A 23,037-nucleotide genomic window follows, 5' to 3' on the forward strand; every position below is an offset into this window, starting at 1 on the left:
AGAAAAGAGGATGAGATATGATCCATGAACCACTACAGAAATTATTCTGATTTGAAAGAGAAATCATATGATCAGATCAACATTGGCATATTTATTTTTGAGTGTTGTACTCAGTTGACAGACGATAAACTGACTATCAAAAGAAACAGGAATTATTTTAAAAAAGCACTTCCTGATCCAAATATTCTGGAGTGGGCTCAGTGTGCCACATTTTTCACAAGCTTATTTGAACGAGTAATGTTGAAAATTCTGCTCCATGAGTGACAATGTGTGAACAGCAACGAGGTAGAATAGTAAGGAAAGAATTCACATTTAACTTTGAAGTTTAAGTGATTTACAGGTTTTACAGGTCTGATAGGATAGTAATCTCGGCAGCAAGAATCATTTTAACAGTCTGGTATATACTACTTTCTGACAGTTTTCAGAGTCTTGAATGTATAACAGAAATAATTTAAAATCAATAATGTTGCGGTATCATCTTTCAGCAAATATTTTAACAAACATTCTTTAAATGACAGCTTAAGGGACGGGGGAGCCTGGTAGTTTTCCGTCTATGGGGTCGCACAGAGTCGGACACGACTGGAGCGACTTAGCAGCAGCAGCAACTTTTACCTCAGTTTGTGACTCTAGACTTTAATCAAACACAGACAAATGCACAGAGCTAACTCTAATGAAAGTTTATAGAAATTTCTGTATTTGTAAATAATACTAAAAACAAGAAAAGTGTTAGTCACTCAGTCGTGTCCTACTCTTTCCCACCCCAGGGACTGTAGCTTGCCAGGCTTCTCTGTCCATGGGATTGTCAAGGCAGGAATACTGGAGTGGGTAGCTATTCCCTGCTTCACGGAATCTTCAAAAAAGTAAAACATAAAATCAATCAAATGATGTTAACATGTTCATGCATACAGACATACACTAAAATGGGACTGTGTACTTATTAAGAGACAAATTGTCATGTCAATAAAATCAGGATAATTTTTAAATGATTGAAATTATACATAAATATGTGAGGATGATATTGTTAGGTAGGTAGAATAGGGAAAAGGAGTCCAAAATGGCCGTGGCTAAAAGACAAGGAAGGTCAAGGAGGTTCCAAGGACCAGGAGTGGGATGCCACTGCCTTCTCCTAAAGAAACAGCACTCCTGCTTAAACCCAATTCGCATAGGGCAGGCTCCAAATCTTTGTTGTGATGAGACAAAGAACCGAGGAACATACACCCGCGTGACATCCATGGTGCCATGACTGGGATGTAACCAGGCTGAAACAACCTCCCAGCGGAAGAGGCCAAGCACAGCAGGAGTCCAACTCAGTGAAGCTCCCGCGATGGAAGCGGAAGGCGAAGAAACCCAGCAGGGGGAAGGCCCATCGTGCTGGATACCGGGACAGCGAAAAACAAACTCAGCAGAAAGGTCACGCGGCCCAGTCTCTGATCCCAGAAGACCTCCGATTAAGGTAAGAGGTCCTCACTGGAGGGATATGCCTAATGAAATCTTAATTCCTTTACAATCTCTCCTTTCTTGTTGCCTCGAACCTCCTGCAAACAGGCGGGTGGCAGGGGCACAATTGAGGGACTCTGGAGAGGCTACTCCTCAGCATGCCCCAAAGGCGCTGTCTGCTGAGCCCCAGCAGCTGTTACACAAGCCGGTGGGGGTTCTTCTGTCCTTTCTCTTCTCTGTGCCAAGGATCAGACCAATGAAATTGTGAGCACTGGTCAGATATTTAGCAAATTTTCTGGCGGGCCATGAAGGGGATTCCTTGGCACGTTTTCCCCACTGCTTTTTCCTCCTGTCCTTCAGCTCTTTCCCGGTACTCAAGCTCAGCCAAAACTAATGAAACTCAGGCTCTGGTATCTCATTGCAAAAATTCATTGAGAGACAAAGAGGTGGATTTGTTAGGATCCAGAGAGAAGCCACTCTTCAGGGTGTGAACCATTGCCAAGGGCAAGGGCTGGGGCCACAGCATAAGGCCTGGCTAGGTTTGGGGGGGGGGGTGAAAATCATATGCTAATGAGTGGGAGGATCACCCCAACCATTGGGGCACCACCCACTCCTCCCTCATATGCCTTGGAGCTGTCCTGCCACCTGTCTGTTGGCTTATAGATTGGGGATTAAGTACTTGAATTTGACTTGTTATTTTGGACCCACTTGGTTTTAACTGGTTTACATTATACCCTTGTGCAATGTCATTCTTTCAAAAGTTGTGCTCTGCCCCCTTCCCTCCAGTTGCATGCTCTTTGCCTGAGCCCCATCCAGACCCACAATCTTGCCTCTAAATCTTCTGGAGAGACAACCGGAAAATAGCTGGCCTTGGTAGGGAAATACTCTATAATATCCAACCCCCTAATCCTACCCAGCACTGTTCACAATGGAGATCTTGGGGACGTCCAGCTCCAGTCTGGGGTTCCAAGGAGGTCATCACACCTTGACATGCCTAGGGATCTGGTCCTCGATAGGTTGTCATGTCTCAACTTGCTCGGGATCTGCTAGTCCCAGGGGTCCCAGGAGGTCGTCACGCCTCAGCCTGCCCACGGACCCAATTCTCGAGAGGCTGTCACACCTCGACCTGCCCGGGGATTCGACCTCTAGGAGGCTGTCACGCCTCAGCCTGCCTGGGGCTCTGCACCCTGACCTGGGGGCGCCTGGTTCTCAGGTTGCAACAGTTCTGGGTAGGATAAGCTTCAGAAAGACTCACCCCTAAGGAAACAGAAGGAAGCCTATTACTTGTGGGACTGTGCCCAGTCTCAGCAATAACTCAGGAACCCAGTGAGAACCCCATTGCCTTTCTGGAAAGGCTGAAAGAGGCACTCCAAAAGTTTACCAATCTGGACTTAGACTCTTACGAGGGACAGGTGATTTTAAACGACAAATTCCTGTCCCAATGTGCATCAGATATCAGAATTAAGTTACAACAGATACAATAGCAGGACCCCGCTGCCTCTTTAGATGAGATGGTCCAGACAGCCACCAATACCTTTTATAACAGAGAACAGGAGAAGGAGGCCAAGGCCCAGGAGGAGGAGAGAAAGAAAGAGACAAGGCATGCCCAGATGCTGGCCACCCTCCAGAGAAGCCCTATGGCAAACCCCGAGTCCCTGAAGGACAAGGCACGAGACAAATGCCTGATCTGTAGACAGGCGGGGCATTGGGCCAAAGAGTGTCCAAACCGGGACAAGTCTCCTAGAATGGCTTGCCACAAATGCCATCAACTGGGACACTGGGTGGCACTCTGCCCTCGGGACCCAAGAGCCTCAAGGTCAAGTGCCAAGCCTACCCTCACAACGGTTCAACAGGACTGAAGCGGCCCACTCCAGCCAGCCCGCCTGTCACAGATAACATCACGGGGCTGGAGCCAAGGGTGCAACTGGATGTGGCAGGTAGGCCCGAGAATTTCTTGGTTGGCACAGGGGTACCTACTCTATCTTGATCTCCTACTCCGGAGCCTTCTCCTCCCAAACCTGTACCATTTTGGGTGCTACAGGAAAACCAACTACTAAAAGATTCACCCGACCACTTCTTTGTTGCTGGGATGGACAAATATTTTCCCACCAGTTTCTAGTGGTCCCTGAGTGTCCTACTCCCTTATTGGGAAGAGATATACTCACTAAACTGGGGACCACCCTTGTGATGGGAAGTTTTTCAGCCCCTAGAGCTCTACAGCTCCTGGTTACTACTGAAGAACCCATTACACTTTCAATAGAGAGGGACCAAAAACCATGGGAAGACAAAATTAACCCGCAGGTGTGGGACCAGGGGATTCCTGGATGAGCCTACCAGGCCGAACCGGTCATCATTGTCCTCCGGAGATCCCACTCGGTTTCCTAACCGGAAACAATACCCTCTCAAGAGAGAGGCTCGGGAGGGACTACAGCCTTTAATAAATAAATTCCTTGCTTGTGGGCTATTGGTTCCCACCAAGTTTGCCACGTACACCCCAATCCTCTCAGTAAAGAAAAAAAAGACGGAACCTGGTGAATGGTTCAAGATCTCCGGATCATAAATGAAGCTGTAGTCCCCCTCCATCCCACAGTACCCAATCCCTATGTAATCTTGGGAGAAATCCCACCCAGTGCCAAGTGGTTTACAGTCTTGGAATTCAAAGATGCATTTTTTTGCATACCACTGGCTAAAGAATCCCAATATCTTTTGCCTTTGAGTGGGAGGCCCCAGGAGAAAAACACCAACAGATGACTTGGACAGTATTACCTCAGGGGTTCAGAGATAGCCCCCACCTGTTTGGACAGGCCCTTACCTGGGATCTCCTAGATCTGGACCTGGGACCTAACAGGAAAACATTACAATACGTAGATGACCTACTAATCTGCTATCCAGGTGAGAAAAGTGCCCAACAACATGCAATTCAGATTCTAAACTTCTTGGCAGAAAGAGGATATAAAGCTCTCTCGTGCTAAGGCACAGATGGTCGAGACAAAGGTCACTCACCTGGAAGTTCAGATTACACCACGGGTCCAGGAGGCTGTCCTCTGATCTGGTACAAGGACTCCTCCAGTTGCCCTCCCCCACGACTCAAAAACAATTTGCGAGCTTTCCTGGGGCTAACTGGATATTGTAGAATCCGGATACCAACTATGGTCTAATTGCCCAGCCCTTATATGAAAGCTTAAAGGGAACTCCTCAAAAGAAGGCAGAGGCTACACTAAAACAGGCCTTAACTCGAGCACCTGCCTTGAAGTTGCCAGACCCAGAAAAAGCATTCCAACCTTATGCCCATGAAGAGAGGGAATAGCTTGGCCAGTGTTAACTCAAAGGTTGGGATCTGAGCCCCAGCCCGTAGCTTAGTGATCTAAAAAGCTCGATCCACCTACCCAAGGCTGGCCCACCGCCTTCGAAATCTTGCAGCTATTGCAATCATGATAGAAGATGCTTTAAAACTCTCCTTGGGGGCAAACTAACTATTTTTACCAGCCACCAAGTAAAACAACTCCTAAATGGGAGAGGCCATTTATGGATGTCTGATCAAAGAATCCTCAGCTATCAGGTAATGCTGATGGAAAATCCAGGCCTCACTATATCCCTTGTGAGGTTCTTAACCCAGCCACCCTCCTGCTTACCCCCGAGAGCTCTCTCCCCTTTCACTCTTGTCTAGAAACCTTGGACCACTAGATAAAACCCTGGGAGGGATTGTCAGAAGATCCTCTGACCAATCCTGAGGAAATCTGGTACACTGATGGAAGCAGCTTTGTCTTGGATGGAAAAAGAAGAGCCGGGTATGCAGTAGTCTCCAATTTCGAGATCATAGAGGCTAAGCCTCTGCCACCAGGTACTTCAGCCCAATTAGCTGAGCTCATAGCCCTGACTCGAGCTTTAGAGCTGGGAAAAGGAAAAAGAATAGCCATTTGCACTGATCCCAAGTATGCCTTTCTGGTGCTACATGCACTTGCTGCTATTTGGAAAGAAAGGGGCCACTTGACACCCAAGGGTCCCCAATCAAATATGGTGACAAAAATCTTCGACTCTTGGAGGCAGTCCATCTGCCCACTGAGGTTTCAGTCTCCCGCTGTAAAGGACACCAACGATGGGAGCACAGAAGAGGCACGAGGGAACCAAGCAGCTGATAGGAGGCAGCATTACAGAACCATGACCTAATAGGGGTTGCCACCTTAGTTCCACAGACTAATTTGCCAGAAATCCTTCATATACTGAAGGTGAGACTCTTAAAGCTAAGAGCGAGGGCTTTCAAGAAGATCATATGGGGTGATTCCAAAAGGAGGGACTCCTTTTTCTGCCTGGGAACCTCCAATGGAAGTTGGTTAACTCCTTACATGCCACTACTCATTTAGGAGAAAAGGCCCTCCAAAGATTACTAGAAAAGTCCTTCAGGGGAACAGGCTTCCAAACAACTATAAGACAGGTGGTGTCCTCTTGTCCCACTTGCCAATTAAACAACCCCCAAGGAGCTCAAAGACTCCAGCTGGCCCAGCCCATCCAACGACGTGGAGCCTACCCAGGAGAGGACTGGCAGATGGACTTCACCCAGATGCCAGTTTTTCTCAAGGGTATAGACACCTATTAGTCATGATAGATATGAGGCAGCGACTGAAAGGCTTTTCCGCATTCTTTAACATTTAAATAGGTTTCCTCCAGTATGAATTCTGCTGGTGTCACTAAAGATATGACTTCTGATTAACAGGCTTTCACACTCTGCACATTTATAAAGGCCTCTCACCAAGTGTGAATGCCGCTGATGTTGAACTAAGGTTTTGAGTAAGCACAATAAAATGCTTTTTCAGCATTCTTTAACATTCATCAGGTTTTCTTGCCCGTGTGGATTTGCTGACATCTTGACTAAGCTCTGAATTCATGCTTAGAGGTGATTGGCCAGACTCTGTGTATTTGAAATGGGGTTTTGGGGTTGGGTTCCATACTGAATCGAATTTTCCTGTGTCTACTTAGACTGGATTGAGTTAGTAAGGCTTTCTCACATTGGCTACACTGTAACTTTTGTTTGCCGGATTCTGATATCTGCTGTTGAGTGAGATTGTGAGAACTGATTAGAAAGCATCACCCTAATATTCACAATTGTAAGATCTTCTCTCCCAGTATGTGTAACTCTCATTAAGTGGAAGACTTGATGTTGATAAAAGATGTTCAGCTACAAATGTACTTTTGTTAGAATCTCTGTCTGAAGATTGAGGTCCATGATGTTTTCATAGGGTGAGGTCTGTTCAGTTTTACACTCACAGGTTCAGGTGCATGCGATGGGCTTCATCACTCCACCGTAAATATTCTTGTAAATTATTGGGGGTAGAGCTGCTTACTTAAGGCCTGACTCGTGGTTATTACACGTGAGAAGTTTGTTCGCGTATTAACCGTATCATGATTCGTGTATTGAAGCAGTGATGGGTGGGGATTAACCATCTTTTTCCCATTAATATTCAACATTACACATTTTGGAATGGAGAAGAAACAGTCCTGTTGGTTAAAGAACGAATTAATGACCCCTTGGTCCACGAGAATCCCTCAGCTCATTATTTTGTGAGTTTTCCGCCATCATTATTAAATTTCTGGTTTTCAGACGTGCCTTGAATGTATGTGTAATCGAAGCTGTGTTCAGAGTGGTTTGGGGCATGAGGAATTTGCAATAGAGAACTGGATGACTTTCTAGATTTTTTCAACATTTCCTTCAGAGAATAGTGTATGTTTAAATACATGCTTTAAGCCTTTGGTTGAACAGATAAGCACTTCTCTGTAAACAAAACAGCTGTTGTGATAACTGAAATGGGTGTTTTTCCACAGTTTGAACTGCAGCAGTGTGCTCATTTCTTATGGCAGTAATGTCCGCTTGTGTGAAACTGTCTGGTTTCGTTTCTGTCCATATATAACATCTTCCTCGGTCTTTCCAACATACCCCATATATTCCTGGACTTTCATTAATGTTCATTTCCAAGGTAAGCTGCTTTCATATATTCCTAGCTTTTGCTTCTTGATTAAGTTTTCTAATCTTTGATTCTTTGATCATCAAACCACAGGGTGTTGTGAGAAGACACAGCTGAAATACATGCCAAATGAAAGTTTTCTTATCTACTTTCCTATCTACTGGGGCCTGGTGTGAGCTCAGCTGGACAGAGGGGAGCCTCAAATCTCTGTGGGAAGAGGAACACGGCAACAGTCTGTGGGCAGCAGGACAGAGTGAGACTGTACAACAGGGTACTGAATGCCAGCCCTGCCGCACCAGCCTGAGAGGTAAATCTGCTGCTGCATCAAAAGGCTGGGTGCTGAAATGTTTGGGTTCTGGAGAGCAGACCCCAGGCAGAGGACTGCTGTGGGCTGTGAGCAGTACAAAACCTGAGGGCCGGGGGTGATGACGAAGCTCTATACTAGAAATGCTTATGGAGGAAGCCCTGACCACCAGAGAGCAGAGCGCCTTTTGTTGACCTGATGGCCCAAAGGGATAAGACGCCGCCATTGCAGCCGCCTCTTCCCGCTGTGCTGGCCCCTCCTCTGCCCAGCATTAGGAAGGGCACACCACCCCAAGGTGGGCTCTATTGAGGGCTTTTCGCAGCCACAAGCTCCGCCCTGCACCTCCTCCACAATGCAGCCGACTCCGTGCTCTGGGGCGAGCTTCTGGAGGCAGACACCTGTGGGTGGCGCCACACACATAGAAGCAGCTGAAAAGCTCAGCCTAGCCCCAGGGTTAAGGAAGGAAAAACTGAAAGTCTCTCCTAAACGGTTACACAAACGCATGCTTTTATACCTGCAAACTGTTTTGTCAGCGTGCAGCGGCCGTACAGAACATCTGAATGGACAAGCCAGGGGCTCCCACAGACTGGGAGGTGTAGCTTAGCACTGAGTAGACTTTGATGGGGATGTAATACTAGGGGGGAAGGGCCAGGCTTAGAAGTCTGAAGCTGCCCCCAGAAGCTACCACAGCCAGTCCAGGCTCCATGAATGCAATTCTGGGACCTGAAGTTCACTGGATCTTCTTGCTGGTGTTTTCCAGTGAAAAACATCTGAGGAGGCCACATCTCTCTGCTTTTCAGCAAACAGTGTTTAATGTAAATCCTAAAGTGAAAGCCTGCTGGCACCACAGCAATGTGGCCAGCAATGCCCAAATGGTTGAAGGGGGGCCAAATGCAGTGCCAACATGGGGTCAACATGAGACTAGCAGCACAGTGGCCTGAGCACACCCCACGGTGAACAATCCCAGAAGAGCAAATGCTTAGTGGCTTCTCTCCGCAGTGGGTCGTCCTGCCAATCCTACTGCCTTGACTACAGATCAGAATCACAGCGAAAGAAACACATCTGGGGCTCTTCTCCACAAACCAAGAACGCAAGAACCCCACCCCAACAGAACCAGTGACAACCATAGAGCGCAAGAGGAAATTCCCCCTCCAATATTTTGGGGAGGCACGGGTCACAATAACAGCAATCAAGCCCAGATCAAGGGGAAATAAGTGTACAAGCCTGTTTGGACAACCCTCACCCCGCTAGGGGGAAGACAAACAGAGGCAAGAGGAGCTAGGATCCTGCAGCCTGCAGAACAGACCAGCGTAAACCCAGAAAATTTGACAAAATGGGATGACAAAAGAAAGTATGGTGTAGAGAAAGGGAGCAAGACCAAAAAGCTACAACAACCACTAAAATGAAGAAGACGTACAGGCAGTCTAATGATTAACTCTCCACTTAGTCCATCTTAATGCTGATGGGCACTAAGGTGCCCTTAATTCCTTAAGCCACTTTTTTATTTAGGGCACGTTCTTATGATGTTTTCCATATAAAATCATAAATGATAGCTGAACATAGGTCTAATCAAGAAAGCAAAGGAGCATGTAAGGAACAAAGTCTGGGGAAGTTGATAACAAAGATTCATTAAATAAAGAAGGCAGTTCTTGAGAAATTAAGAAATGGAGGCACTTTCAAGTATGGTGTGAACACTATAAATGCTCTGTGGGAGATCGAATTGGGAAGGAAATCTTAAAAAAGAGTAGAGTTATCATAATATGTGAAATGGATTCTTTTTGCAGTACAACATTGTAAATGAGTATTACTCCAATAAGAAGCGTTATCATAACAGATTCCTATAACTGAAACATTATAATAGTTTGAAACCATATAAAAATTTGGTTGAAAACGTTTAAGCTCTTATGCAATTTATTTGAAATTTTTTTGAGTTATATTGAGATATATATTAAGTCTTTTTGCAGTTCAAATTTCAGTCAGTTAAGCCTTTAGCATTGGAGGCAATTGGGCAGATACACTTAACATTTTCATATGAGTTCAAATTTGAAGAAACAGAAACTTTGAAAGTAATCCTGAATTGGCATTCTTTCTCCTTTAGGGAGGTTTTGGTTTATAAGCAGTGAAGAAATTACTTGAATTTAAAATTATCAAGATCATATTTGTAGCTTCCAGTGTTTTAGGAATTATAAAGTCAAGGGAAAAAAAAAAACTGTCCGCGGCCATATATTCCTAAGAACTTTGGCAGATATGTTCCTCAATTCGGCTCAAACACCTGTCATCTAGAGGTAGAAAATTTTCATAGGAAGCGTCTTTTAGAGTTTTTCAAGAAAGTTAGTTTTCCGAGGGCCCCCCTGCCCTGCCACGAAAATGGACATAGTAGATCGATTATGCAGGTTGGTCACCGGCCAAGAGAAAGGGTTTTCAGTGCTACTGTGATGAGAAAAGTATCACTGAGATGAATCTCAGGAATGATTTAAAAGAGACAAGAACGGAGGCAGCGTGATATCCGCCTAAATGAACAAGCAACAGAAAGAAACCCAGGACTTCTCCTAAAAAATTCATTCTTCCATTGAAGCAGATCTTCTGCAGAAAAACCACTATGAAAAGATGAATTCCTCACTAATCCTGTTTTCCTGTTAGTGGACTGGTCGGCTCCAATCCATTGAACGCGCATACCCTGGTGTATACCGCTGGCGTCTCCAGTCTCCTTACATCCCAAGGGAGTCTTCAAATTTGCTCCAGAAAGGTGACCAGGTCTGGCTTAAGAAGACCACAAGACCTGCCTATCAGGACAAGGAATATTCGTTTGCTAAAAGAGATTCATTCAGTTTCCCAAATCTAATATGTATTCAAGTGAGAAGAAAAGGTACATGTGACTACGCGGCGCGTCACGTCTGACTCTTTGCCACCACTAGAGACTGTAAGGGCTGCGCAAGGGTCCTCCTATCCATGGGAGTGTCGCAGGCAAAAGTACTGAGTGGGTTGCCAAATGTCCCCTCTCACGAGTTTCCGTCCCAAACCCAGGGATCAAAGCCACTTCTTTTATGTCTGCCTGCATTAGGCAGGCAGGTTATTTACCACTAGTGCCACCCTGGGAAGCCCAGAGAAGGCCATGGTAGAATTTAATAGAGCCATAGAACTAAAGTTATTTCAGTGACAATCACATTATAAGCTGTATTAAAAATTCCCTGGTGGCTCCGCTGGATAAAGAGCCACCCTGCGCGAGCTGTGGGAGAGCCTGTGTTTGATGCCTGAAGGTTGGGAAAGATCCTCTGGAAAGGGAACGGCTACCCACTTCACTATTATGACCCTGGAGGATTCCATGGACTTATTCCATAAGGCTCGCAAAGAGTCAGACATCAGACTGTTACCGGTTTGCTTATTACATTATTAACATCTAGAGAAGGCATGGGTTGAAATGTTAATACAGGCCAGAAAGTTATATTACCCAAATACTTTTATCTAAAGCACTTTTCTAACTACATAATAGCATAAAAGAAAAGTTTTGAGAATTCTAGTCAAGTACCTACTAAAGCGCCTAATCGTAAAGTAAGTGGTGAGAAATTCTGAATTTAATAAAAGGAGAGTGGCCAGCCGCCTTTATACCAACAGAACCTTACAAGAATTACCACTCCCAACCCAGGCTTAGAAGAAGGAGTCAGATTCCATCAAGCGGAAAAGTTAGAATCATAATCGAATCATCATGAAAGTCTTCTTTCTCAACTCAATAAATATCCACTTTTCCCATAGAAAGCAGGGAGATCTGAAACTATTATAAGGAGCTAGAGATTTCTAGCAGACATTCTAGAATTGCAGGAACAAGAAACGCCAGTGGTAGAGAAGGGGATTCTGGGAAGGCAGTTATCGCTCACCAAGGAGGCAGGTTCCTGAAGTCTCTAACTATCACGTCCCCTGTATCAATTCTTCGCTGGCCTGAGGTTCCAAGGGCATTCCGCACTGCCTCTTGCAGTGAAAGTTCATATGGCACTCCTGGAATGTCAGCCCGTTCCCTGAATGCAAAAGTACAGGTGCCCAATGTGGTCTCATGGGAAGACTTGCTAATGTGACCACAAGAGGAAACGCAGCGAGAAAGAGTAAATGGTTTTGATTTAGGAGAATGTCTGGTGTTATCACAAAGGAATATAATTTTTACAACCAGTAAGTATTTCTACCACATTTTTAGCACCAAGAAAAGAGGAGAAATATCGATCGCATGAAGCGCACTCAAGAAATTATTCTGAAATTTTGAAAGAGAAATACATATGAATCAGATCAACATGGCATGTATTTTTGAGTGTTGTACTCGTTTGCAGACGATAAACCTGACTATTCAAAAGAAACAGAAATATTTTTAAAAAAGCACTTCCTGATCCAAATATTCTGGAGTGGGCTCAGTGTGCCACATTTTTGCACAAGCTTAATTTGAATGAGTAATTATTGAAAATTACTGCCTGGCGCCATGAGTTGACAATAGCTGTGAAAGCAGCAACGAGGTAAATAGTAAAGGAAAAGAATTCAGCATTTAACTTTGAAGTTTAAGTGATATTACAGGTTTTAGCAGGTTGATAAGGATAGTAATCTCGGCAGCAAGAATCATTTTAACAGTCTGGTATAATACTACTTTCTGACAGTTTTCAGAGAGCTTGAATGTATAACAAGAAAATAATTTAAAATCAATAATGTTGCGGTATCTCAATCTTCAAAGCAAATATTTTAACAAACATATCTTAAATGACAGTTAAGGGGACGGGGGAGCCTGGTAAGTTTTCCAATCTATTGGGGTCGCCAGCAGAGTGCGCGACACAGAACCTGGTAGCGACTTAGTCAGCACCAGCAACTTTTTACTTCAGTTTGTGACTCTAGATTTTAATCAAATACAGGGCCAAATGGCCAGAGCTAACTCTAATGAAAAGTTTATAGAATAATTTGCTGTATTTTGGTAAATAAATACTTAAAAACAAGAAAAGTGTTAGTCATCATGTCGTGTCGCTAACTCTTTGCCACCCCAGGGACTGTAGCTTGCCAGGCTTCTTGTCGCATCGGGATTTGTCAATGGCAGGGAAATTACTGGAGTGGGTAGTCTATTCCTGCTTCCGTAACATCTTTCAAAAAAAAAGTAAAACAAAAAAATCAATCAAAATGATGTTAACATGTTCATCGCATACAGACCACTACACTAACAATGGGACTCGTGTACTTATTTAAGAGACAAATTGTCATGTCATAGCGAAAATCAGGTATAATTTTTAAATTTGGATCTGAAAAAATATACCATAACATTATTTGAGGATGATATTGTTAGGTAGGTAGATAGGGAAAAGGAGTCGAAAAATGGCCGTGGCTAAAGACAAGGAAGGTGCAAGGAGGGCCCAGGACCCAGGAGTGGGATGGCCACTAGCTTCTCTAAAGAAACAGGCAACTCGCTGCTCTAAAACCCAAATTCGCATTAGGGCAGGCCTCCAAATCTTTGTTGTGATGAGACAAAGAACTGAGGAAGCATACACCCGCGTGACATCTATGGTGCCATGACTGGGAATGTAACCAGGCTGAAAAAACAACCTCGCCAGCGGAAAGAGGGCCCAAGCACAGCAGGAGTCCAACTCAGCAAAGCTGCCCGTGATAGAAGCGGAAGGCGAAATGAACCGCAGCACGGGGGAAGGCGCCATCGTGGCTGGATACGCGGGAAGAGTGAAAACAAACCTCATCAGCAAGGTCACCGGCCGCAGTTCTCTGATACCACAGATAGACGCTCCGATTAAGGTAGAAAGGTCCTCAAGCTGAGGATATGGCCTAATAAATGCTTAATTCCTTTACAATCTTCTCCTTATCTTTTGCATCGAAACCATCCTGCAAACAGGCGGGTTGGTGCAGGGGGCACAATTGAGGGCTCTGGAAGTAAGGCTTACTCCTCCAGGCATGCCCCAAAGAGCGCTGTCCCTGCGCGAGCGCCCACAGCAGTCTGTTTTTACAACAGGCCGGTGGGGGTTCTTACTGTCCTTGGTCTCTTCTCTGTGCCAAGGATCAAGACCAATGAAAATTGTGAGCACTGGGTCATTGATTATTTAGCAAATTTCTGGCGGACGCATGAAGGGGGATTCCTTGGCACGTTTTTCTCCACTGCTTTTTCCTCCTGTCCTTCAGCTCTTTCCGCAGTACTCAATGCTGCAGTGCCAAAACTAATGAAACTCAGGCTCATGGTATCTCATTGAAAAAAATTCATTGAAGAGACAAAAGAGGTGGATTTTGTTAGGATCCAGAGAGAAGCCACTCTCAGGGTGGGTGAACCATTTGCCAGGCGCAGGGCTGGGGCGGACAGCATGTAGGCGCTGGCTAAGGTTTGGTGGGGGGGGGGAGGGGGTGAAATAATATATGCTAATGAGTGGGGAGGATCACCCAACGGCATTGGGGCAGCCACCACTCCTCCCTCATATTGCCTTGGGAGCTGTCCTGCCAGCAATGTCTGTTGGGCTTATTAGATGGGGATTAAATACTTGAATTTGACTGTTATTTTGGACCCACTTGGTTTTAAATGGTTTACATTATACGCTTGTGCAATGTCATTCTTGTCAGAAAGGTTGTGCTCATGCCCTCTTCCCTCGCAGTTGCAGTGCTCTTTGGCCTGAGCCCGCATCCAGACGCGCACAACATCATTTGCCTCTAAATCTTCTGGAAGAGACAACCAGAAAATAGGCTGGCCATTGGTAGGGGGAAATACCTCTAATAATATCAAGCCCGCCTAATCCTACAGCAGCACTGTTCACAGCTGAGATCGTTGGGGACGTCCAGCTCGCAGTCTGGGGTCAAAGGAGGTCTCACAATCCTTGACAATGGCCTAGGGATCTGGTCCCTCGAAAGGTTGTCATGTCTCAACTTGCCTCCGGATCTGCTTAGTCCCAGGGGTCCCAGGAGGTTGTCGACGCCTCAGCCTCGATTGCCCCACGGACCCAATTCTCGAAGAGCCTGTGCAACACCCTCGACCTGCCCGGGGATTCGACCTCTAGGAGGCTGTCACGCCTACAGCCTGCCTGGGGCTCTGCACCACTGACCCTGGGGACGCCTGGTTGCTCAGGTTGCAAACAGTTCTGGGTAGGATAGAGCTGTCAGAAAGACTGCACCCCTAAGGAAAGCAGATAGGAAAGCCTATTTACTTGTGGTGACGCTGCCAGTCTCCAGCAATAACTCAGGAACCACAGTGAGAACCCCACTTGCCTTTTCTGGGAAAGGCTGAAAGAGGCATGTACCAAAGTTTACTACAATCCTGGACCTAGACATGCTTACGAGGGACCAGGTTGATTTTAAAACAGACAAATTCCCTGTCCCAATGTGGCATTCAGATATCAGAAATTAATTACAACAGCTACAACTGCAGGACCTTGCTGCCCTCTTTAGATGAGCATGGTCCCAGACACAGCCACCAATAGACCTTTTATAACAGAGAACAGAGGAAGGATGGCCAAGGCCCAGAGGAGGAGAGAATGAGAAGAGACCAAGGAATGCCCGATTGCTTGGCTGCCGCTCCCCAGAGAAGCGCCTAATGGCAAACTCCGAGTTCTCTTGAAGGACAAGGCACGAGACAAAATGCTGATCTTGTAGACAGGCGGGCGCAGTTGGGCCAAAGAGTGTCCAAACCAGGACAAAGTCTCCATAGAATGGCATTGCCACAAATGCCAATCAAAGCGGGACACCTGGGTGGCACTCCTGCCCTCGGACCAAGAGCCTCAAGGTCAAGTGCCAAGGCTACCTGCACAACGGTTCAACGAGGACTGAAGCGGCCACTCCCTAGCCAGGCCGGCCTGTTCAGCAGATAACCATCAGCGAGGGCTGGAGCCAAGGGTGCAACTGGACTGTGTGGACAGGTAGGCCCGAGAATTTCTTGTTGGCACAGGGGGTACCTACTCTATCTTGATCTGCGCTAAACTCCGGAGCGCCCTTTCTGCCTCCCAAAAGCCCTGTAACCAATTTTTGGGTGGCTACAGGAAAAACCAAACTAACGAACAAATAGATTCATCCCGAGCACTTCTTTGTTGCTGGATGGACAAATATTATTCCCACCTCGCAGTGTTCTAGTGTCCCTGAGTGTCCCCAGACAGACGCTGAGGCATCAACAGCATGCAGTAGTTCAGGTAAACAATCAACAGTACTCTCTATGATCCTTCCTAGAACCATCACAATGTCCCAGCAGTTACAGAGAAGTTGGTGGGGGGGGGGGGGTGCAGTACAATGGAGAAATGATGGGAAATAGCCAATTATTTGAGGCTTAAAGGCAGGATGGAAACTAATTGTTACAGATATCATCCCTCTGTGCTAACAAAGAGTTTATTATTAGGTATTTTCCCTTCAACCTTAAATCGGTAGGTTGACAATTCATTACATACCAACTTCATCACAAGAAACCGTCCAGTTTTATTAACATGTTATATCACACAGTCAGAATAAAACCTTTTCCAACCCACTATTTAACTGAATAAAATACAGATTACAAGCATAACCTATGATATTCATTCCTCTGATATAATGATCTGAGAACTGTGATTCCTATGGTTACAAAATGGAGGTGAATTGTTTATGAAATAAAACATACACTAATTACAAGACTTTTCTGCAAGGGGTTTCCGTACATTTCTAGGTTATCAGATATCTTTATTTGAAACATGTCAACTAATATTCATGACTTCTGTTGATATTATAAAGATACATCAAGATTTCAGTGAACTGTCATTGTATTTTACTTAAAAAGCAAGTGACATAACTATTGAAAATGTACATCTTACTTTAATATGTGGAATTACTCCCTGAACACTTACCTCATGGTGACCTACAGGGATGTTTGACATGAATGACTAACACCTCCATTTAGATGTACATGTTACATTCCTGTGTCCTTAATCTTCTAATGGAGAATAAATACAAATGATTTCTCCCTAGGATTGAAGGCCTTGTCTCATCTTTGAGATAGCAACCATCAAAAATATAACTTTGCATACACACTAGAAATGAAGCATAGCAGCATGGAGTAATTTGAGAGTTGAATCACACTGATTTTGGTTTTCAAACAATCACAAATCATATCAATATAAACAAAGATATATTGCTAATATTTGTACATTTCTAAATACCAACCTTCATCTTATGATTCATACTAACATATCAATTTTCGATCTGTTTTAACTATGGATTACTATCTACAATACTTCTCCTGAAGAGGAACTTCAAAAAACAGAATTGATGAAATGGTTTCTATGTGCGGGCTTCCCTGATAGCTCAGTTGGTAAAAATCCACCTCACACTCCACTATTCTGGCCTGGAAAATTCCATGGACACAGTCCATGGGGTTGCAAAGAGTTGAAAGCAATTGAGCGACCTTCACTTTTTCCAGTGTGCAATTTCTGATATTTATTTAGATTTAATTTTTATTAAATACTTTTCTACATTTTCTTTATGTCATTCCTTATCTTCCTTAAATAAATGGTCTTGTATTTTCTGAAGTGTATGTTTAGGACAAACCTCTTCCATCACTTATTAGTAGGGTTTCTCTCCAGTACGTGCTCTCTGTCTAATAAGGTGAGAGCTCAGATTAAAGCCTTTGCTACTTCTCCAGTATGAATTCTCTGATGTTGAGTAAGACGTGAGTGCCCAATGAAGGTTTTTCCACATTCTTTACATTTCTAAGGTTTCTCTACAGTATGAATTCTCTGATGGTGAGTAAGACGTGAGTGGCTTTGAAGGCTTTTCACATTCTTTACATTTCTAAGTTTCTCTCGAGTATGAATTCTCTGATGGTAAGTTAGACCTGAGTAACTGCTAAAGTCTTTGGCCAACAATCCTTACATTTATAAGGCCTCTCCCCAGTATGAATTCTCTGGTGTTGAGTAAGATTTGAGTACTGACTGAAGGCTTTTCCGCATTCTATACATTTATAAGGCTTCTCTCCAGTATGAATTCGTGGTGTTGAGTAAGAGTTGAGTAGTAACTGAAGGCTTTTCCACATTCTTTACATTTATAAGGCTTCTCTCCAGTATGAATTCTCTGATGGTAAGTTAGACCTGAGTAACTGCTAAAGTCTTTGCCACAATCCTTACATTTATAAGGCCTCTCCCCAGTATGAATTCTCTGGTGTTGAGTAAGATTTGAGTACTGCCTGAAGGCTTTTCCGGCATTCTATACATTTATAAGGCTTCTCTCCAGTATGAATTCGGTGGTGTCGAGTAAGAGTTAAGTGGTACCTGAAGGCTTTTCCACATTCTTTACATTTATAAGGCTTCTCTCCAGTATGAATTCTCTGGTGTTGAGTAAGAGTTGAGCGGTAACTGAAGGCTTTTCCGCATTCTTTACATTTATAAGATTTCTCTCCAGTATGGATTACTTGATGTGTAGTAAGACATGACTGCTGTCTAAACGCTTTGCCACAATCCTCACATTTATGAGGCCTCTCTCCAGTATGAATTCTCTGATGGAGAGTAAGACGAGAGTGCTTGCTAAAGTCTTTGCCACAACACTTACATTTATAAGGCCTCTCCCCAGTATGAATTCTCTGGTGTTCAATAAGAGTTGAGCAGCGACTGAAGGCTTTTCCGCATTCTTTACATTTATAAGGCTTCTCTCCAGAATGAATTCGCTGGTGTTCATGATGAGCTGAGTAGTAACTGAAGGCTCTTCCACATTCTTTACATTTATAAGGCTTCTCTCCAGTATGAATTCGCTGGTGTTGAGTAAGAGTTGAGCAGCGACTGAAGGCTTTTCCGCATTCTTTACATTTATAAGGTTTCTCTCCAGTATGAATTCTCTGGTGATCACTAAGATATGACTTCTGATTAAAGGCTTTGCCACACTCTGCACATTTATAAGGCCTCTCCCCAGTGTGAATGCGCTGATGTTGACTAAGGTTTGAGTAACACATAAATGCTTTTTCACATTCTTTACATTCATAAGGTTTCTTGCCCATGTGGATTTGCTGATCTTGACTAAGCTCTGAATTCTGCTTAGAGGTGTTGCCACACTCTGTGTATTTGAAAGGTTTCCATCCTGAATGAATTTTCCTGTGTCTACTTAGACTGGATGAGTTAGTAAAGGCTTTCTCACATTGCTTACACTTGTAACTTTTGTGCGGATTCTGAATACTCTGCTGTTGAGTGAGATTTGAAGACTGATTAGAAACATCACCATATTCACAATTGTCTGAAGATTGAGGTCCATGATATTTCATAGGGTGAGAGTCTTGTTCAGTTTTACACCCAGTTTCATTGCATGCATGGCTTCTCACTCCACCGTAAATATTCTTGTAATTATTGGGGGTAGAGCTCTTACTTAAGGCCTGACTCGTGTTATTACACGTGAGAAGTTGTTCCGTATTAACCGTATCGATGATGTGTATTGAACAGTGATGGTGGGATTAACTCTTTTCCATTAATATCAACATTACACATTTTGGAATGGAGAGAAACAGTCTGTTGGTAGAAGAATAATGACCCCTTGGTCACAGATCCCTCAAGCTCATTATTTTGTGAGTTTTCCCCATCATTATTAAATTTCTGGTTTTCAGACATGCTTGAATGTATGTGTAATCGAAGCCTGTGTTCAGAGTGGTTTGCATGAGGATTTGCAATAGAGACTGGATGACTTTCTAGATTTTTCACATTTCCCTTCAGAGAATGTGTATGTTTCAAAAACTGCTTTAAGCCTTTGGTTGAACAGATACACTTCTCTGCAGCTGTTGATAACTGAAATGGGTGTTTTCCACAGTTTGACTCACATTGCTCATTTCTTATGGCAGTAATGTCCGCATTGTGTGAAACTGTCTTGGTTTCTTTCTGTCCATATAAACATCTTCTCGGTCTTTCACACACCCCCATATATTCCTGGACTTTCATTAAATGTTCATTTCCAAGGTAAGCTCTTTCATATATTCCTAGCTTCGCTTCTTGGATTAAGTTTTCTAATCTTTGATTCTTTGACATCAAACCACAGGTGTTGTGAGAAGACACAGCTGAAATACATCAAATGAAAGTTTTCTTATCTACCTTTCCTATCTACTGGGGCTGGTGTGAGCTCAGCTGGGACAGAAGGGGAGCCTCATTCTCTGTGGGAAGAGAACACGGCAACAGTCTGTGGCAGCAGGACAGAGTGAGACCTGTACACAGGGTACTGATGCCAGCCCTGCCCACCCAGCCTGAGAGGGTATCTGCTGCTGCATCAAAGGCTGGGTGCTGAAATGTGGGGTCTGGAGAGCAGACCCAGGCAGAGGACTGCTGTGGGCTGTGAGCAGACAACCTGAGGGGCCGGGGGTGATGGACGAGCTCTATAACTAGAATGCTTATGGAGGAAGCCTGACCACCAGAGAGCAGAGCGCCTTTGTTGACTGATGCCCAAAGGGAAGACCCGCCATTGCAGCCCTCTTCCCCTGTGCTGGCCCCTCCTCTCCCAGCACTAGGAAGGGCCACCACCCAGGTGGGCTCTATTGAGCTCCAGCCACAGCCTCCCCCCATGCACCTCCTCCACAATCAGCAGACTCCTGTGCTCTGGGGCAGCTTCTGGAGCAGACACCTGTGGGTGGCCCACACACATAGAAGGAGCTGAAAGCTCAGCTAGCCCCAGGGTTAAGGAAGGAAAACTGAAGTCTCTCCTAACGGTTACACAAACCATGCTTTTACACCTGCAACTGGTTTTGTCAACTCAGCCCGTACAGAACATCTGAATGGACAACCAGGGCTCCCCCAGACATGGAAGGTGTAGCTTTAGCAGCTGTAGACTTTGTGGGGATGCATACTAGGGGGAAGGGCCAGGCTAGAGTCTGAGCTGCCCCCAGAGCACCACAGCAGGTCCAGCTCCATGAATGCAATTCTGGGACCTGAGTTCACTGGATCTCTGCTGGTGTTCCAGTGAAAACAACATCTGAGGAGGCACATCTCTCTGCTTTCACAAACAGTTTATGTAAATCCCTAAAAGTGAAAGCTGCTGGCACCACAGCAATGTGCCAGCATGCCCATGGTTGAAGAGGGGCCAATGCAGTGCCAACATGGGGTCACATGAGACTCACACAGTGCCTGAGCACACCCCAAGGTGAACAATCCCAGAAGAGCAATGCTTAGTGGCTTCTCTCCCAGTGGGTGTCCTCCAATCCTACCTGCCTTGACTACAGATCAGAATCACAGCAAAGAAACACATCTGGGGCTCTTCTCCACAAACCAAGAAGCAGACCCCACCCCAACAGACCAGTGACAACCATAGAGCCAAGGGGAAATTCCCCTCAATATTTTGGGGAGGCACGGGTCACAATAACAGCAATCAAAGCCCAGATCAAGGGGATAAGTGTACAAGCCTGTGGACCAACCTCACCCCCTAGGGGGAAGACAACAGAGCAAGAGGAGCTAGGATCCTGCAGCCTGCAGAACAGACCACAAACCCAGAAAATTTGACAAAATGGGATGACAAAGAAGTATGGTGTAGAGGAAGGAGCAAGACAAAAAGCTACAACAACCACTAAATGAAGAAGAGACAGGCAGTCTAATGATTACTCTTCCACTTAAGTCATCTTAAATGCTGATGCCACTAGGTGCCCTCTAATTCCTTAACCACTTTTTATTTTAGCACATTCTATATGATGTTTCCATATAAAAATCATAAATGATACTGACATAGGTCTAATCAGAAAGCAAAGACATGTAGGACAAAGTCTGGGGAAGTTGATAACAAGATTCATTAAATAAAGAAGCAGTTCTTGAGAAATTAAGAAATGAGACTTTCAAAGTATGGTGTGAACACTATCAATGCTCTGTGGAGATCGAATTGGGAAGGAAATCTTAAAAAGAGTAGATATCTATATGTGAAATGGATTCTTTTTGCAGTACAACATTGTAAATGAGTTATACTCCAATAAGAACGTTATAAAAGATTCTATATCGAAACATTATAATAGTTTGAAACCATTAAAAATTTGGTGGAAAACGTTTTAAGCTCTTATGCCAATTTATTTGAAATTTTTTTGAGTTAATTGAATATATTTAAGTCTTTTCAGTTCAATTCAGTTCAGTTAAGCCTTTTAGCATTGAGGAATTGGGGCAGATACACTTAACATTTCATATGATTCATATGAAGAAAACAGAAACTTTGAAGTAATCCTGAGATTGGCATTCTTTCTCTTTAGGGAGGTTTTGGTTTATACAGTGAAGAAAATTACTTGAATTTAAAATTTATAAGATCATATTTGTAGCTTCCAGTGTTTTAGGAATTATAAGTCAGGAAAAAAAAAAAAAAAAACTGTCCCCAATATTCCTAGAACTTTGGCAGTATGTCCTCAATTCCACTCACACACTGTCATCTAGAGGTAGAAATTTTCATAGGACCGTCTTAGAGTTTTTCAGAATGTTCAGTTTTCCGAGGGCCACCCGCCCCCCACGAATGGAATAGTAATCGATTCATGCAGGTTGTCACCGGCCAAGAGAAGGGTTTCAGTTCTCACTGTGATTGAGAAAAGTAATCACTGGAGATGAATTCAGGAATGATTTAAAGAGACAGAACGGGGCAGGTGATATCCGCCTATGACAGCAACAGAAAGAAACCCAGACTTCTCTAAAATCATTCCATTGAAGCAGATCTTCCCAAACCACATGAAAAAGATGAATTCCTCACTAATCCCTGTTCCTGTCGTGGACTGGTCGGCTTCATCCATTGACCCTACCTGTGTATACGGCTGGCGTCTCCAGTCTCCTTACATCCCAGGGAGTCTTCATTTGCTCCAGAAAGGTGACCAGGTCTGGCTTAGAGACCACAAGACCTGCTATCAGGAAAAGGAATATTCGTTTTGCTAGAGATTCATCAGTTTCCAATCTGATATGTATTCAAGTGAGAAGAAAAGGTACATTGCTACGTCGCGCCCGTCACGTCTGACTCTTTGCCACCCTAGAGACTGTAGCCGCCAGGGTCCTCTGTCCATGGGAGTGTCCAGGCAAAATACTGAGTGGGTTGCCATGTCCTCCTCCAGGAGTTCGTCCCAACCCAGGGATCACACCCACTCTTTATGTCTCTGCATTAGCAGGCAGGTTCTTTACCACTAGTGCCACCTGGGAAGCCCAGAGAAGGCATGGTAGAATGTTAATACACTAGAACTAAAGTATTTGGGGACATAATTACTAAGCTGTATTAAAATTCCCTGGTGGCTCAGCTGGTAAAGAAGCCACCTGCACTGTGGGAGAGCTGTGTTTGATGCCTGGGTTGGAAGATCCTCTGGAAAGGGAACGGCTACCCACTCCACTATTTATGCCCTGGAGGATTCCCATCGACTATTCCATAGGCTCGCAAAGAGTCAGACATGACTGTTACCTTGCTTATTACATTATTAACATT

General features: G+C 44.4%; 1 protein-coding gene across 1 annotated transcript; it reads right to left on the reverse strand.

Annotated features, from left to right (window-relative positions):
• LOC102189667 (zinc finger protein 501-like) lies at positions 13,489-18,901 on the reverse strand. Its single transcript, XM_018063195.1, has 5 exons — positions 18,210-18,901; positions 17,834-18,125; positions 14,847-14,922; positions 14,237-14,364; positions 13,489-13,545 (listed from the first exon to the last, which is right to left on the reverse strand). Exons 1-5 carry the CDS (start codon positions 18,899-18,901, stop codon positions 13,489-13,491), a joined length of 1,245 nt encoding a protein of 414 aa, XP_017918684.1.

This window comes from Capra hircus, chromosome 18 (assembly GCF_001704415.2).
Source record: "Capra hircus breed San Clemente chromosome 18, ASM170441v1, whole genome shotgun sequence".
Taxonomy (NCBI): Eukaryota; Metazoa; Chordata; class Mammalia; order Artiodactyla; family Bovidae; genus Capra; species Capra hircus.